Here is an 18,168-nt window from a genome sequence, read left to right on the forward strand (position 1 = left end):
AGCGTCACACAACACCATGTCGTGACCTCCAATTCCGTTCCCGTTCCGGGAAGCGTAATTCCGTCTACTCAACGGTAGGGTCCCGCAACTTCTTTCTCGTCACTGGTTGCCAGTGAACGGGCTAAACGGCGATTGTTACTGAGAGATGTGTCTGAAAGCAACCTAAAGGTAACATACTCTCACTAAAGGCAGGAAATGACTACGTTGAAAATTATTAAACAGTGTGAGCGTTGTCATTCTGTTATCTCTCGGCTGTGTTCATGGCAGGTTTTGTGGCTATTACGAATTAAAAACATCACATGATGCAACCTAAAGGGGAACACCCTCCAGAAAGATATTAGTAGCTTATTTTAATGTTGCAATTTAAAAAACAAATTTCGAAAAAAGTACATTTTATTACATTTTATTCGCCAAGTGCTCAGGTAAGTAATGTTAATCCATTGCGGCACTGAGGCAACGAGTATGGCCAGGCTTTAAATGTGCTCTTATTCATTTTGGCAATATTTCCACTACCTGTCGCTAGGTGACGCTGCTCAGAGGACCCTACCGTTGAGGGAACGGATTCATGCTTCCGGGGAAAGCGTGCCCTCTACTTTTCCGCTAACTTCGGCGTGTAAGAGGGCCGGGCCGCTTGCTCGGACTTTCACAGTGGTAGAGGTCAAAGACGGAGGCAATTCAGGAACGTTGCGGACAGTCACGAAAATGAGGGATGAGTGAGGGTTGACATGCGAGCCCTTCACGTATAAAATATTCGCACTGTTGGCTTACCGAACTTGCTTCAGAAGTTGAAGAACCATCCAGGGCCAATGCGGATAGTGCCTCGTCACAACACCGGATCGCCGCGTAGAGGCGCGCTGCTTGCGGAGCTCGTCGTAGCTCTGGCAAAGTTTCACGACTTCACTAACCGTGATAGGATTTATCGCTACCAGGATCTGAAAGGCATCCTCAATAATGCCCTTGATGATGTGACGGATATTTTTAGCTTCCAGCACGACCGGGTCGACGGATTTACAGAGATGCATGATGTCATCAATCTAACTTGTGAACGTCTCGTTGGCGCGCAGAACACGGTCATGTAAACGTTTTTTTGGCACGAAGCTTACGCACTGCCGGGTGGCCGAGCACTTCCGCGAAATTCTTGAATTCCGACCAAGATGACAGGCCAGTATTATGGCTGCAAAATCAGAGGTTCGCCATGTCCGTCAGATATAATATGACGTTAATGACCTTATAAGAGCCATCCCATTTAGTAGCTGCTTACTATTTCATATGACGACAGCCAGTCGTCAACATCTTAGCAGTTCGTGCCAGAAGACACAAGGGGCACACTGACGTACGACGCCAGAACAAAGGATTGTGGTTGAAAGGGGTGGCGATGTCGAGGTGGTCTCATCCGGCATGAAGGCAATGTGCGGCTTCTTAGTTCTAGGTTAGACGTGAACGGACCCTGCACCTACACCAAATGTAGCGGTGTGTCTATTGAAGCGACCCAAATGGATCCAGCTTCTCAAGATGACCTGTGATCAGAGCGTCAGGAGTAGCGAACCACGAAGACAGCGCCCAACTTCTCCTTTCTCGGGCGCGCCACCACGTGATGCATGCTAGTGGCTATAACGGCGAAGATTAGAACACTACAAAAATAAATCCTGTCTGTCCACCGGGAATCGAACCTCCATCACTTGGCTTCCCAGCCGAGTGCTTTAGCCAAATGCGCCACGCCCTGTATCGCGATCCTTGCCTACCGTGAGGAGGATAGTAGCGATGACAATGACGCTGCAATTGGTAATAATAACAATGGTGACATTGACCGACAATGTTGACCGTGGTAATGACGGTGCATTTAGTTACGGGACGCACCGTGTGCCCTAGCTACGCTTAGGCTCTCACGTTTTAGAGCACTTCTCTTTGGCACCCGTTGCTACGTTTCATCGCATCGTCGTTGTCGCTCGTAACCAGCTCTGTAACCGCGGAGGGTTTTGCGTGGGCATGAACTTGTCGGTGCTGTAAAAAAAAGAACTATTTGGTATATTGGAACAAGAATGGTACCATGGGATGGAGTGCCAAATAAATATGTGCAAGTGACATAACGGTTGATGTGGTTTAATTATGTAATTAATTAGAGCCAATATCAATAATAATTGATTCGCAGAAAAAGAAATGCGCAATTCTCTCAACTGTTCTGTGGGTACCTGAGTACCTCGTTCCCCGCGGGCGCGAGGGAGAGCTTGATCTCGTTCCATGATATAACTTGCATAATTAACTCCCCTGATTGGTCTGAGACAGGTAGGTCACCGCCGCTTGCGGCGTGGGCTAGCCTGCCATCGACTTAATTGTTGTAGGCCGTCATTGCACCCGCCACCGCTTCGGTGGTGCACGACGGCTGCTGTTGCGGCGCGCGTCTTTCTCTCCCTCTTCCTTCTCTTCTCTATTTTCTCTTCTGTCGGCATGAGGAGGAGCCGTAGTGGAGGCTACGGAGTAATTTCGACCACCTGGCGGTAATGATCCCCAGGTGGTCGAAATTACTCCATAGCCCTCCACTACGGCTCCTCTTTCTCTCTTTCCACTTTCATTCCCACCTTCTTCCCTTCCCTTACGGCGCGGTTCGGGTGTCCAAAGAGCAAGTGTGACAGTTACTGCGCCTTTCCCTTCCTGTGAACCATTTTTTTTTTTAATTTGAACCAATTTAGGCCCCGCGGGGGTGGAGCAGTGGTAAGACGCCCGACTACTGTGCCGGAGTTCCCGGGTTCGAACCCGACCGCGGCGGCTGCGTTTCGATGGAGGCGAAACGAAGTGGCGTCCGTTTGCTGCGCGATGTCAGCGCACGTTAAAGATCCCCAGGTGTTCGAAATTACTTTCTATTCTTTCCCTTTCTATAAATCAATCAGTTTTTTTGTAAATCAATCAGGCAGCGGAGAAAACAAGTGAAACAGCTACCGCGTCTTTCCCTTCCTATAAATCAATCAGTTTTTTTATAAATCAATCAGGCAGCGCAGAAAACAAATAAGACAGTTACCACGTCTTTCCCTTCCTATAAATAAATAAATAAATAAATCAGACAGCGGAGGTGGCTCAGCTACAGAGCCACTAGCAGGCCCATGCATTTTCTTTTCCTTCTTCCTGCAGCCACAACTACTACAGTGCTGGAGAACTCAGGTTCGACCCCTACTGCCGGCATCTGCGCTTCGATTGAGGCGAAACGTAGAGGCGTCCATGTGTTGTGCGATATCACTACACGTTGAAAATCCCCAGGTGGTTGAAATTACTCCGGAGTCCTCGACTACGGCCAACGCCATCTAGAGGAACTACGGCACCCTTTACTCTCTTTCCGCTTTCGCGCCCACCTTCCTCCCTTCTATTACGGCGCAGATTTGTCCACAGACCAAGTATTACATACTGCACCTTTCCATTTTTGCCAACCAATTATTATTATTATTATTATTATTATTATTATTATTATTATTATTATTATTATTATTATTATTATTATTATTATTATTATTGGACTGGTTTTTGGGGTTGAACGTTCCAAAGCGGAGGCCGGGCGAGATGGGGAAGGTGGTGTTCCTGCCCCTACGGGCTGGGACTAGTCGGTCAAAGCCGCTTGCGGCGGGTGCTAGCCTGCCACCAAATTTTAGAGCGCAGCTCATTGGCGCCCATTCCTGAGTTTCGCATCGTTGTCGGCGTCAGCAACAACCGCTTCGGCCTCGTAACCAGCTCCGCAGCCCCTTTCATCTCCCCAGTTCGAGCCGGCGCTTCGGCAACCGGAGCCTCCCAGGAAGGGGGGTACACTCAGCGACGAAGGATGGTGGCTGGAGCGCGCGCAGCCACGGGAGAACACGAGGAAGAAAAGGGGGGGGGGGGGGTCGACGGAGGCAGCGCTAGCAGCGACTGACTGATGCCACTGCTGCCGATAGCGAGTCGACAACGGGCCTGCGTAGATTGATTGATTTATTTATTTATAGGAAGGGAAAGGCGCGTAACTGTCTCACTTGTTTTCTGTGGAGATCTCAATCGCGCCGCAAGGGAAGGGGGGGAATGAAAGTGGAAAAAGAGAAAGAGAAGCCGTAGTGGAGGGCTACGGAGTAATTTGTACCACCTGGGGAAAATTTAACGTGCGCTGACATCGCACAGCACACGGACGCCTCTTCGTTTCGCCTCCATCGAAGCGCAGCCGCCGAGGTTGGATTCGAAGCCGGGTACTCCGGCCCAATAGTAATGCGTCTTACCACTGCACCACCGCGGCGGGGCTAATGCGAAATTTGAGCCCGGCTTATCAGTATATATAATTGGTTCACAGGAAGGGAATGGGCAGTATCTGGCACACTTGCTCTGTGGACTGATTGATTTAGAGGAAGGGAAAGGCGTGGTAAATGTCTCGCTTGTTTCCTGTGGACACCTCAACCGCGCCGTAAGGGAAGGGAGGAAGGTGGGAGTGAAAGTGGAAAGAGAGAAAGAGGATCCGTAGTGGAGGGCTACGGAGTAATTTCGACCACCTGGGGATCTTAAACGTGCGCTGACATCGCACAGCACACGGACGCCTCTTCGTAAGGGAAGAGAGGACGGCGGGAGTGAAAGTGGGAAGAGAGAAAGAGGAGTCGTAGTGGAGGGCTATGGAGCAATTTCGACCACCTGGGGATCTTTAACGTGCGCTGACATCGCACAGCACACGGATGCTACTTCATTGCCGTGCCCATGCCATCGCTATAATTGGGACCTCTCTATCTCATTAGCCTCAATAACCCCCATGTAACGTGGAAACTGAAATCGGCAACTAAGATCGCTTTCGCGATCTTCGTAACGCGGTCCGAACTCAGACCACCTTACAAATTGGCGCGTTAACCTCAACGAGAACGTAAACGTGGCCACATCAGAAATGCCACACCTAGAGGTGATTGACAGCCGCTTACTCCTCATGCCATCGCGATAGTCTATTTCGCTGCCACCCTTATCCTCAGCGATTCACCCGCCGGGGTGGCGCAGTGGTTACGGCGCTCGACTACTGTTCCCAAGGACGCGGGATCGAATCCCGGCCTCGGCGGCCGCTTTTCGATGGAGGCGAAAAGCAAGGCGCCCGTGTGCTGTGCGATGTCAGTGCACGTTAAAGAACCCCAGGTGGTCGAAATTTCCGGAGTCCTCCACTACGGCGTCTCTCATAGCCTGAGTTGCTTTGGGACGTTAAACCCCACAAACCAACCAACCAACCTATCCTCAGCGATTCTAAAACTGCCATACAAAATTTCGCCCGAGGCCATCCACATACTGCATCTCATGGAGGCGAAACGAAGAGGCGTCCGTGTGCTGTGCGATGTAAGCGCAAGATCCCCAGGTGGTCGAAATTACCCCGTAGCCCTCTACTACGGCTCCTCTTCCTCTCTATCCACTTTCACTCCCACCTTCCTCCCTTCACTTACGGCGCGGTTAGGTGTCCACAGAAGCAAGTGTGACAGATACTGCGCCTTTCCGTTCCTGTGAACCAACCAACTAACCAACCACAAAATCTTAAGTATCAACTTACAACCACCCCAACCCATAAAACTTTTCTGAGTACCAGCTTATTCGGGCAACCGAGGTAACGAGGTGGCCCATTGTGCTGCTCGAGAATACGTCAACCAAACAACAGATACCGAGAACCTAGACAGCGCCAGAAATCGTCTGACTACGTACAGCGACATTACACTACACTTCCGGTCTGAAAGACTTCACTACCTTCCCCCACATCCCTACTTAACTAAACACAGCAAATAACATGGAGACACCTCCAAGCCCGCACTTTTCTCTCCCTAGCACTGCTGGCACTCTTCTCCCCGTCTAGTCATAATTCCAAATGTTGTTTCCTTTGCGGGGCCTCGAGAGCTACATTCGAACATATTATCTTCAGACACCCAGAGGTTTAACCATTGACCAAATGGGGCCTTACGGAGAACGAGGGTTGGGAGATCGCGGTCTCCAGCTTGGAACCGGCTTTCGAAAAGAGACTGGTCGGCTGGGCTGAAGCGGTCTCCATGAGGCACGAACTACCGGCCACCACCCGTAATCAGGAGCCGTCTCAGTTCTTGCAAAAAATATTATTTCACGGCTCCACCAAATGTTTTCATCCATTCACCCCCCCCCCCCCCCAATTTGGCGCCTTTACCTGCGTTTCTTGGCGTAGCCGTTGTACATCGTAACCAGCTCCGAAGCCAAACAGAATAGAACCATAGGATAGAGCGTCAAGGAAAGATGTGCATGATTGTCGGCGCAGTCAAACAGGAACTAGTAACTAGTAACGTAATCGTTGGCGCCGCCGCTGTCCCTCGTAACCAGCTACGCGGCCAAAAAAGAATGGTACCATAGCATAGAGCGTAAGGATATGTATGAATTATGCCGGCGCTTTAAAATAAACTATTTGGCATATTGTAAAAAGAATGGTGCCTTAGGATATTGCATCGAGAAAAGCTGTGCAAGGGACAAAAGGGATGATGTATTTTAAATAATTAATTAGAGCCATTATCAATATTATTATTATAATAATAAGGTATGGGAAGAAGAAAAACAGTGCTTTCGCATTACAATCTGTTTAACAGAGATACCTGCCGACATTTTTTGGAACAAAACGTCATGTTTCTGAAACAAACGAGCGAGGATGTTTTGGCGATGGTTGACAAAAACTGAACATAGTTCTAACAAGCCACGGGTTTAGAAAACCCGAATTCTTTCAGAATGAAATTGATTGCATAAAACGTGCCTGAATCTGATTTTTTTAAATGTGCATCATAAGTGATAGCACTATGCTCTTGTCGATGGTAAATGATAAACCTCCTTACAACCCCACCTTTCAAAACCGCCTTCATGAACTGCCCTGTGTGAATGTAGGCTTTGTGCCATATACATTTGCCTATACTTGTATCGATATTTATTTTAACTAGGCTGTAGTAAAGAATTCAAAACTCATGCTGCTGAATAATGTCATTGAGAGAAAAACCGAGAGCCCCATTGTCTTTCTGTGTCCCCTACTGGCACCTTTGAGAAAGATGCCCAGTTTATGGAATGCTTTTTTGACGAATCTCTTGTGTTGACGGCTTTTGCTTTCTTCGCTTTGTGGTTTCTCTTGTGGTTACCTAATAAGCAAAAATACTAATCTGTGAACATATATAAAAAAGTCCTATTTGTGAAGTAAACTATTTTCCACACCTCCCGCCCAATTCCGAGAGGTCCGATGGTCGGAAACAATTACGGCTGATTTGCCTAGTTAATCAACTACGAAGTAGGTGCGTAGCACCGCTTATACCCGCTATACCTTTCATGCATTATACACTTTGTTATACTTTGTTTTGCTTTGATAATAAACGCAGGATGTGATGGTTCGTACTTTGTGATGGTCTCCGAACTTTCTCGGTTCCCCAACGAAGTGCAGAATAGGATACAGCCGATTGACCGATATTAGACGAGATAGACATAATTTACATATTTACGAGTCAGGATCAAGATCGAGGATCAATATGGTTCAAGAATTCCTTGACATCACATTTGAAATCTTCCGAACTGCAAGAAGAAATTTTTCTGTGTCCTAATTAATCAATCACATTGGTTGACCAAACCCTTCCCCCGATAAGGCGTCGCCTTCACACTCTCGCCGGTTATCCCACCACGACGCTGGTCGAGTGATGTATCATCACCCCTTGGAATAGAAATTCTTCGGAGCCGAGGAAGGCGATCTATGCTCGTCTGCTGTCAACTTGCTGTCAGCTCTGCATGACCATGAGCGTCCAAACGGCCGCGTCTTCGCCGACTGTCGATTTATGAGCCTCCGGCTCCCCGGTTCTGTCGCCCCAATACTTTTGACACAGTCGCCGTTTTCCAAGGCAGAGGTACGCGATCAGTGTCGTCTGACCGAAGCGGGCAGCAGCGATTGCGCGACCGCAAAAGAGGCACCGGCTGATTCCGGACCGCAGGGGGTTGCGCAGGCGGCGCCTGGACCACAAAACAAGGGACAACGGGCTGTCGCCGGGAACACGTGCGCGCGACCTAGACACTTCTCCGAAAGAGATGTTAGCTTGTAAACAAGCGCAAAAACTTTTTCCTGCAGCAACCGACCTCTCTTTCCATAATTCAGTCGGTTTGGCACCAACTGTCCAAATTCCGGACAAGTCGAGCCCATCACCCCCCCCCCCCCCCCCCCAGGCTTCACGACGCAGCGAACGATTCGGAGCTGTGGTTCAGGAAGCACCGCGCATGCACGTCTGCTGTCTGTGAAGGCTGCGAAGTGACTGATGCGAGGAAAGAGATGCCGAAGTTGACGATACGCGATCGACACACGACTTAGCGTGAGTTACACACGCTTGTACAACGCTGCCCAGTGGCGGCTGCCATGTCCGCTACTGACACGCCCCTCTCTGTCTTATTCTCTAACTGTCTGCATCTATGCGGTCGCACCGCCCCCTCAGTGTTAAGTCGCATGATGTGGGCATCGCCCCTTTCCCTTCCTGCTCTTCAAGTTCCCAGAGACGGATGGACAGAAAGAGAGAGTGTGGCGGCTTCTGCTACAGTTGTGCGGCATCTCCGCCTCCTCAATGCTGAACCGCGCGATGCGCTCGAAGCCACCTTCTATTTCTCCACTTCAAGTTCACGAAGAGAAAGAGAGAGTGAGCGGCTTCGGGCAGACATCGGCGAAATCCGTGATTGAGACTAGTAGTGCTACGCACTAAAACGACCGAACATTTTGTGTTGTTGTGACAGAATTTCTGGGCGATGTTTGACAGTTAGCCTGTTGTGACAGCAGAAATGTATTTAGAAACAGTGAGTTTTTTGTAGTTTCAGCAGGAAAGTACTACAGGCTACAGAAAAGTACAACAGAAAAAAACCCTCAGTGCCACAAGCAAGTACAGCCGAACTACAGAAAATTCGGACTTTTACGACAAAACTACAAAGTATATTATATTTTTGACACTTTTCTGTAGCTTTCTTCGACTGATATATATATATATATATATATATATATATATATATATATATATATATATATATATATATATATATATATATATATATATATATATCCTAAAATCTGCCTTTTTGCATCATATCCTATATCTTTGTCAGCTTTAAGAAGGCTGGAGTCAGCGGGAACACTTTTTGCAGTGGTGATTAATAAATTAAGCGGAATCGGGAAGATCGCATAAGAAACACTTCCTAGCACTTCTCAGCGCTCGCGAATGGTGCTAGCTACATAAAGACGCATTGCTACTTAACATTAAGGCGTTCAAGTTTTCACACGTTCGCAAATTTTGTACCGTCACATGCACTGAGTGTTGCCAGCGAACCGCCGGAAACGCCGCATACAAGTTCAGTCATGTTGTTACATTTTAAGCATTGTAATATAAACCATTTCAAACTAGCAAAGTATTGCACCATTTCGGGTCTAGCACCCAATTAAATTACAGCGTGAACTCTAAGGCTGACATACATGAGGCCTCACTGAATCGTTGAAGTCAAATCGTTCCTACGCAAAGCAACACAGGCCACAGAGCAAGGAAACATTTACTGTTTACCTTTGAAGCAAAAGCTTCACTACGCCAGGTAGATCGAGGCGTCGGGTATGCACGTTTTTCACCTTGAGGGAGACTTAAAAGTCAAGCTTCTGTGTAAGCCTTGTGCAACCCATGCGACTAGATGGCATAGTCACGTAGGCCGCCAAGTAGCCCCTGATCACTGTCATGGTCACTGTCAAGGTCAAGGTGACATGACCTGGTGGTCGCCATGTAACTTTGTGACAAGTGGTCCGTGAGCACTGTCAAGGTCAAGGTCACATGAAGTGACATCACTGTGACGTGGAAGTAGAGGGCGCTAGAGGGGCGATACGTGTATAAATAAGAGCCCCCGAACTCCTGCCTAGGCTAAAACACTGCCAGAGATGGAGGATGAACACCCTTTACATTAGCACGTCGGAACGCGAAGAAGGCACATTGAAATGATGCCCTGAATAGGCGACGTGCCGAAAAGACCGATGAAGAACGGGCTTTACGTTTGGAGAAGCGCACAGTGTATTTGATCCAGTCTTGGCAATGAGCGTAGCCATGTACATGAATCTTTTGCTTCCCTCCAGGGTTAACCAAAGCTAAGCCACCTACATTTTGTTTTTGCTTTCCGCCACTCAGGCGGCTTGCGATTGCTGCCTCCAGCTTTATTTTTAACATCACGACTCCAATTATCAAACCCTTTTATAAGCCTCGCGACAGACAATACAGGAGAAGCATGCCACCATCCACGGGCAATGTGGCACCTGTGACGAAGGAAGCGTCTTCCGACGCCAGGAAAGCGATGCAGCGGGCCACTTCCTCCGGAGTCCCCACACGGCCCATGGCATGGCCCAGTCGGCCCGTCGACGCCAAGTACTGCACAATCGAGAATCATGCCGGCGACAGAAAAAGAAAATTACACGTTCGCATGGAGAATACGTTTTCTGCTCCTATTTGTGAAGTCTCACCCCATGACAACCAGCCGGGCATTGCCTATAGGTATAGCGTGCGTGGCTTTTCGTTTTATTCTCCCTCTCATCTCCTATCTTTCTCTCTCACTCCCTCGCGCCCTATAGTTAAAAGAACATATTTCATATTAATTTTTTTCAGTACTGCAGGCCCTCGTATGAAGCCCAAGCAGGGGGGCATACAGAACCTTTACATTGAAGCAATGGCTACAATAACATATAGTTCACATGGTGGCGAGAACACATGCGTAAATATGGCCGTTAAAACTAAGCATTTGATATGCCTAACTGAGAAAATACAATATACGAACGGGTCTTGAAGAGGTTATCAGAAAGAAATAAACAACCATTGCTAACATAAACAACCTGCTCGTAACAACAAGGAGCCAAGGCGCAGAAAACAAGAGAAGATGATCGTATTACTATTAGATCATACCTGTGTGCCTTCAAATCCAACCATATTTTTACATCAAATATGTTGTTTGTGGATGCTAGTAGTTCTTCATAGAATGCATCGAACCAGTTCGAGCCAGGTCAAGTGAGAGGCGTAGCTTGACAGCCATCAAGTACGCGGCTGTGATTACAGAGGTACTTTCCTTCTAGCTCGTTGAAGATAGTTCCATCCTGGCTTAACTACAGTTACGCATTATTACTCGTACGCAATCTGATCAAGGAACGAAAGTGTTGAAATGATGCGCCCGACATGTAACAGTGAGTAGTGGGCTGTGCACACTATAGTATTTTATGATCTTCATTTCAGATGTTGCCAACTCACTCGGTAGTGTTATGCAAGATTCTGCAGAGTTGAAAAAAGTAATGAAGGGTGGGGGCTGATGTTTAGCACAACTTTTTATCAGTTGACACACGAAAGTCCGCGCTATTTACCTAAAGAGGCATAATAACATGATCATGCTTGTGTTCAAAAACACATTACTCGCTTAGACTGAAGCAAAGCAAAACAAGAGCGATGTACAGGCAAATTATAGATCTATCAATATGGGACAGTAAGCAGTTAAAATAAGAGAGCCATGACTACAGTCGCCAGAAGCACAAATTAAGAACTCAATTGATTTTATAAGCTCGACAGGTGCGCTTACAACTTGACAGTGGTATTTCTAGGCTGCGGGGTTGAGAGAAAATGAAAAACAACCTAATCGAAGCAGCAGAGCCTCGTGGCTGTGGGGGACTCATGCGATGTTCGCTGCTAAGGAAAGGCCGCTAAACATCCCTTCTTCGTACTTTGGCATTTAATTTGAACGCAGTTAACAAGCTGTGCAGACCACGGCAGATCATCTGGAAAAGAGAACGTGAGGCTACGGTATATATAGCAACCACCAGTTGTTTGGGTGAAAGATAGACTAACTAAGTACAGTACTAATATCATCGAGCTGCACATCAGCCGGAGCTGCACATCGGCCATGAATCTCCTTCAAAAATTTCTCAAACGACAAAGGCCTATCCCTCAACTTTACCAAAACATGCTGCGTCCATGTGAGCAATAAGGCCGGCCACGGAACGTTGAAAGCAAATCTCTTCGTGCTAACCAATTGATAGCACACCCCTCCATGAAATGGAATATACAAAGGTGTCGGGGTGCCATGTACATTCTTCAAGAAAAGGCACAGTTTGGTTATCAGATGTGCGCAAAAGTGCCATGAACACACTTGGACTTATTCGAAAAATTGCAAATCGTTCTGGTGGTACCCGATCAGATACCGCTCGCCGACTTGTTCGTGCTGTCTTTCAACCGCGGCTTCTATACCAGTCACAGCTTCAGAAACTGACAAAACGGCAATGGTCCAAACTCAAGGCACTCAACCACAAGGCCATGCGGGTCATTACTGGGCAGCCTCAATCAACTCCTATCCGTTTACTTCAGGAGTACGCCCACCTTAACACGTTGGCAGAATTAAGAGCCCAACGACAGCTTCCCTTCGTCTTGAATGCGAGAACCAGCTACCTCCATGGGACTACTACCACCTTGCTTCTAATAAGCCTCTACTCACCAAGAATTCGTAGTTCTCATAATCATTCCCAATAACTTCTTGCGCAACACCTAATGAATTATTTGCACAGATGCAGCCGTAACCCTAACAGGTGGTTCAGTTGCTTTTATAAGCTCAACTCACCCTCACCTGAACACCACTCTAACCTACCTTACCAATACGAAATCAACTCTTTCTTTCGAACTGCAAGCTATCTTAAACGCCATAGAAGCGTTACCTGCCGACCCTATGTGTAAACAATTACACATAATGACTCACTCCAAAGAAGCCCTAAAGCATTTAAAGAAAGTCCATGGCACTCTTAGGGTCGCACATACTATACATGCTGCTTGTTACCGTTACCCAGTGACTATAAACATGCACTGGGTTCAAGACAACACAAATGTGACTACCATTGCCGCATATGTGCTTCCTCATGCAGCAGATGATTCCTTGCCACCGGATCCACTTCTGACCCATTTGACATCATCAGCATCCCTCCGGCAACGTACACGTGCTCTAATTCCCCTGTGTACATACCCCCTTCCCCCAATCTAACAAGGGTGGAGGAGGTGTCTCTGAGACGGCTGAGAGTCGGAGTGAGCCTTAACCCCGCAATTCGACACCGGAGGCAAAGTCCTACATTTCCGGTTCCTGACAAATGCCCAAACTGCAAAGAACCCGTTAGCGACACCACTGTCCGGCAACTAATGTGGACAGGTCAAGGAACTTCGCATATGCGCAACCCCATTCTACAAAACGCTGGACTTTCACCAACTAATGACTCTCATTTCCACTTACAAATAATGAACATTTATGCACGCAGTTTGTGTGACTTCTTGCACATGGCTGCACTCCACACATTTATGTATCTCTACCACCATCTTTTATGCCGTGTGGCAAACTCAGCGCCATAAATAAATACGTACAGTAATAGCTCAAGTAAACTCCACCGGCCTATTTTAAAGCGTACCTTGAATAGCTACTTGAAACTGTGCTAGAAGACAACATGGAGGAAAAGCAAATGTTTGACCAGCGCTTTTCCTCACTTTTTCTCGTGATTTTTACTAGCCTGCATCATTATTTATCTCTGCCACTCGAGCCAAAAGCAATCTGTCGTTACATAGGGACACGAAAAAGTAACACTGATGCACGAAACGAGATAAATTCTTTCTTAAACTACTGTAGAGTTCAGCACAATTCGCTCGAAGTAAATACATGCATTGCATAATTACTCTTAGCATCAAATAATCGCCGGATTTAAAGAAATACGTTTATGAGCGCCACAGGACGTTAAACAATACATGATCATTTTAACCTATCTGCGGTGCACCGTTCTTTTCATTTTAATCCTCGCTACAATGAATGCAAACAGCGTGTATGGTTCAGGCAAGCATTCTGTAAAACAAGCTTTTATATCCCATTCTTCACGAACTCAAGTCAAGATCGTTCCGAAAGCACAGCGAAGCAGACAGTTAAACTTATTGCTAATGCGACTTTCGATTCATCTAGCACGTTTCAATATTTTTCTAGTCCATAAGGTCACTGTCAAAATTTCTTTCACCAGCCTATCGACGTCAACTATAGGATAAAAGGCACTCCAGCATCCTACTAATCAACTCTTCCTCTCGTGTGCCAATTCCAGCCACCTCATCATCTCGCAGTTCTTGCTACATCCTCCCATCTGCGTTTTGTGTTGTTTTTTGCTCCCGCACCTTAAAGGCCCTTTACCGGCATTACATACAGGTTTTGAAAAACCAATAAATTCATTTTAGTGCATAACAGTGAAACATAAAAACTCAAAAACATACAGAAACATGTGACGCACGGAGTCTGTCTTAAAGGCGATATGTTATCTTTTTGTTACTGCATATGCCCAGCACTGCAATGGGTTTGTATTTCCATATTTCCATCTGGGTTGCATGAATTCATGTTTTTTTTTTCTGACCACCAAAATACTATTAACAGCTTGCCTAGAGGAAGTATGCAGAGATTCGGAATGGAGGCAGTTACAAATAAGAGTTGATGAAGGGTTATACTGAAAACTACGCAGAAGGCAGGACAAAGAAACTACGCTTGCCCTGTCTGCCTGTTTTCTGTGCAATGTCTCCTATCTTGGTTTATGTCTTCCGTGTAATGCCTTACCAACTAGCCCCTCATCACATTCCTCGGTGGAGCATACCTCAGTTATCTGCGATTTGCTAATGAGATTGCCTTGCTAAGTAACTAAGAGGATGAACTGCACTGAATGCCTGATGACCAAGGTAGGAAAAAGAGAAATATAGGCCTAAAATCAACATGCAGAAGACTAAAATAATGTTCAAGAGCCTCGGGAAGGAACGACAGTTCACAATAGGTAGTGATGCACTGAATGGAGTAGGCGAATACGTCTACTTAGCACGGGTAGTAACAGCAGATCTAGACCATGAAAGGGAAATAACTAGGAGAATAATGTTGGGATGGAGCGCATTTGGCAAGTATTCGCAGATTATGACTAGCAGCTTACCAGTATCGCTCAAGAGGAAAGTATACAACTTTTGCATCTCACCTGTGCTCATCTATGGTGCAGAAACGTGGAGGCAAACGAAAAGGATTGTACTTAAGTTGAGGACAACGCAGAAGACTATGGAACGAAAAATAGTAGGGGTAATGCTAAGAGATAGGAAGAGCGCAGAGTGGGTCAGAAAAACAGCTCGAGTGAATGACATTTTAGCGGAGCTCAAGAGGACGAAATGGGCGTGGGCAGGGCATGTAGTGCCTAGACAGGACAATCGATGGTCGCTTAGGGTAACAAAATGGATTACAAGGGAAACAAAGCTTAGCAGGGGGCGGCAGAAAGTTAGGTGGGCGATAAGGTTAAGAAGATCGCAAAGGTTACGTTAGCGCACGTAGCACAGGACTGGGTTAATTGTGGTAATATGGAAGAGGAATGCACTATGCAGTGGGTATAATCCGGCTGATAATTTATGTTTGTTTTCTGAACCGCATTGTCTTTGCTGTTCAGCAATGAATCTCAACTCTCAACTCTTTGGTTCTCAATGATTCTCAAATCTTCCTCAATCAGCCTAAGAGATATCTTTTTCGTGGCTCACTGTGCTCTTATTAGAGTAGTTACATAAGCTTCCGCTTTTCTTTGCAGCTGAAAAAAATGGTAAAATGTCGCCGTTATGTAGTGTCTATATATTGACAAACTTTTCTTCGCCTTAGAGCTAGCTGTTGCGGAACAAATTCGGCGCCACTCTTGTGGAATCTATTATTTCACCTTGATGTTAATGTTTATGCTCACTACCTACCCCGACTGTTTATATTTCCTCAAAACTTCCAAATCATCAAGATCTACCGTAAACTGCTGCTCCCTTCCACCTTTTTACGCCAAGCGTACACTGCCAGTTTGGTTGAAAACCCATTGCCATCGTATTAGTAGTTGTCGACTCCAGCGTGTCGGACGTATTCATGAAGAGAGAACCTGACTGGTCCACAGCGGTATGGCGTGCCAACCACGTGGTCTTGTCCGGGAACTTCAAAAAACTCGTATTCAAGAAAAAGCTCCGAAGTATATCTTATGAAGTAAATTTGTACCCATTGGGTTAAACATAGTTTATCTGCATGCCAGACGAGTACGCAACACATAGGCTGCAAAGAGTCGTTAACACCAAGATTGTTACTAGGGTCACTTAATGAAGGCGTTGCGGTGCGTGTGACTTAAGCCGGAACCGCATGGCGCGATTTAGGGCGCGATTGCCGCGCGATGGTGGGACGCGCGCGTCATTCTGACGCGTTCCCACGAGCTCCCACTATGAAATCGCGCCGCCGCGTGGTTCTACGCTTCGTAGAAAAAAACGCCTCGCGCGGCGCGTCCACTGACGTCAAGGCCGGCGTCCACCAATCAGCGTGCAGTCACGTGTCATTTTGGTTTTTTGGTTTGCCGACAGATGGCTCTGCTCTCCGCGCATCTCGGCGGAATCTTTTCGGCGGAACTTTGTTTCCTCGGTCACGGCCGGTCTCGAAGGAGAGAGCGCTTCTCTTCTCGCGCACTCTCTCCCTCGAGACCGGCCGTGCCTTGGTAAAGCTGGTGCGCGCGTCCAAGGAGCCACGTGCTTCACGTATCGTGTTCGTTCGCGCGTAGTGTTTCGCACGGAATGTTGCTGTTCGAAATTAAGTTTGATAAATACACTTTGGAGGAAATGTCGCTGTATAATTACATGATGATTGTTTTTATTGTAGTGTCCTGTAATTTAAAGGGCATAATATATATGCGGTAACAGAGATAACTCACCTCGTTGGGAGTTATGTGGTCTGGCAACCCGGAAAACGCGGCGCGACACCGCCGCACCGCCGCTCAATTTTTCTCGTGCGGGTGCTCGCGCGTCGGCGGCAACGCGGCCGCGCGTCACGTTTTTCGCTCGCGAAAAACGCTCCATGCAGTTCCGGCTTTACAAATGTTTTTATTGCGTTAGCAATAATGCGTCAGGTTTCAGCCCGTCGCGTAGTCCCCGGAAGGGCCACGTTTGACCTTGAGCCACAGCCGAGCCAAATACGGCTTTAACCAAGCCGTTTGAACGTGCCTTAGTGGCCTACAGGGTGAACCTTAATGCCAGGGTCCTGGCAGGCTGAATCTGACATAACCGTCCCATGTGAAACGAGAGACGCAAGTTGGAAGCTCCTTCCAGCCCACATATAAAGCCCCGCTTTAACATCTCTAGCTACACCATGAGGTACACTACATGCTGAACCATAAGCGCAGCCATGGAGCTATTGCTAACGCAGTTCAGCCCGTTTTAACCAGAGCTAAACCACAGTCAATGTTTTTGGATATGCACTGATTTTACACTATTACTTAATGATAAAAATGAAATGATATAAAAAAGAATTTTTTAAAAGTTCGCACAATGAAAAGACGGTATTAAAGGCTCTTCATGTCAACTGTTAAGGCTAAGCTTAAGCGTACGTCTAACGTTTTTAAAGTTTACTTTAGTAGCCAATTACCTGCTTGTTTTAGATACAATATAGCTAGTTCTCTAGCTAGTACTTTGGGCCTTACTCTCATTGCCTTCACGCACATTTATTTTGGAATGTGAATGATTTCACGCGGTGCTCAAAGCTGTTTTTTTTTTTCATGTATTCATATCCCGAAGTGTTATCAGCAGCTAAACTCTTCCCGATACGTGCCCTTACAAGAAATAAATACAGCGCCATTTCGCGGAATCTTCCCCTGGTAGTGTGGCCAGCGGAGGCCGCTGGCATCTTCATTCACAGTGCCATGACTTAAATAGTTCGCTTACCTGCTTGCATCGAAATGGTTTCCCGCCCACCAATATCTGTCAGTTTTTCTGCCTTTTGTGACCTTCACCATTGGCCCTAGCTTAAATATGCCTTTTGCGTTTTTAATCGTTCCTTCTCTCCCGGTCACAGAGACAGAACAGCGCTTAACCTGGTAAAAACCGTCTTTGAGTGGTTACAAGGCATTAGCGTCACCTGCAGCTTTAAGAGACGCAAAATAGCCCTGCCCGATTAAACGTTTTACATCACATTTGTCCATGATTAGGTAATCGGACTATTTAACAAAGGGACAGTTATGAATCAACGTAGGCCTGAGTTATACTGCGTTCTAGGGGCAGCCCGAGCCACTGGAAGAATAAAAAATGGGAGCTGGTAAAGCCTTGAGGTATACCTTAATGATGATTTTAAAGAAAACAATAAGAGCTTTTAGATAAAAATAAA

The 18,168-nt window shown here is 46.8% G+C and overlaps 1 protein-coding gene across 1 annotated transcript in view; it reads right to left on the reverse strand.

Moving 5' to 3' along the window:
- Positions 1 to 10,196: 10,196 nt before the first annotated feature.
- The window catches only part of LOC146194729 (uncharacterized), a 45,724-nt gene continuing 37,752 nt past the window's right edge, over positions 10,197 to 18,168 (reverse strand). The window contains exon 9 of the mRNA XM_084596627.1: positions 10,197 to 10,370. Coding sequence (XP_084452753.1) covers positions 10,197 to 10,370 — 174 coding nt within the window. The remainder of the gene's footprint in view (positions 10,371 to 18,168) is intronic.

This window comes from Amblyomma maculatum, chromosome 3 (genome assembly GCF_055883805.1).
Source record: "Amblyomma maculatum isolate TAMU_Amacu chromosome 3, ASM5588380v1, whole genome shotgun sequence".
NCBI lineage: Eukaryota > Metazoa > Arthropoda > Arachnida > Ixodida > Ixodidae > Amblyomma > Amblyomma maculatum.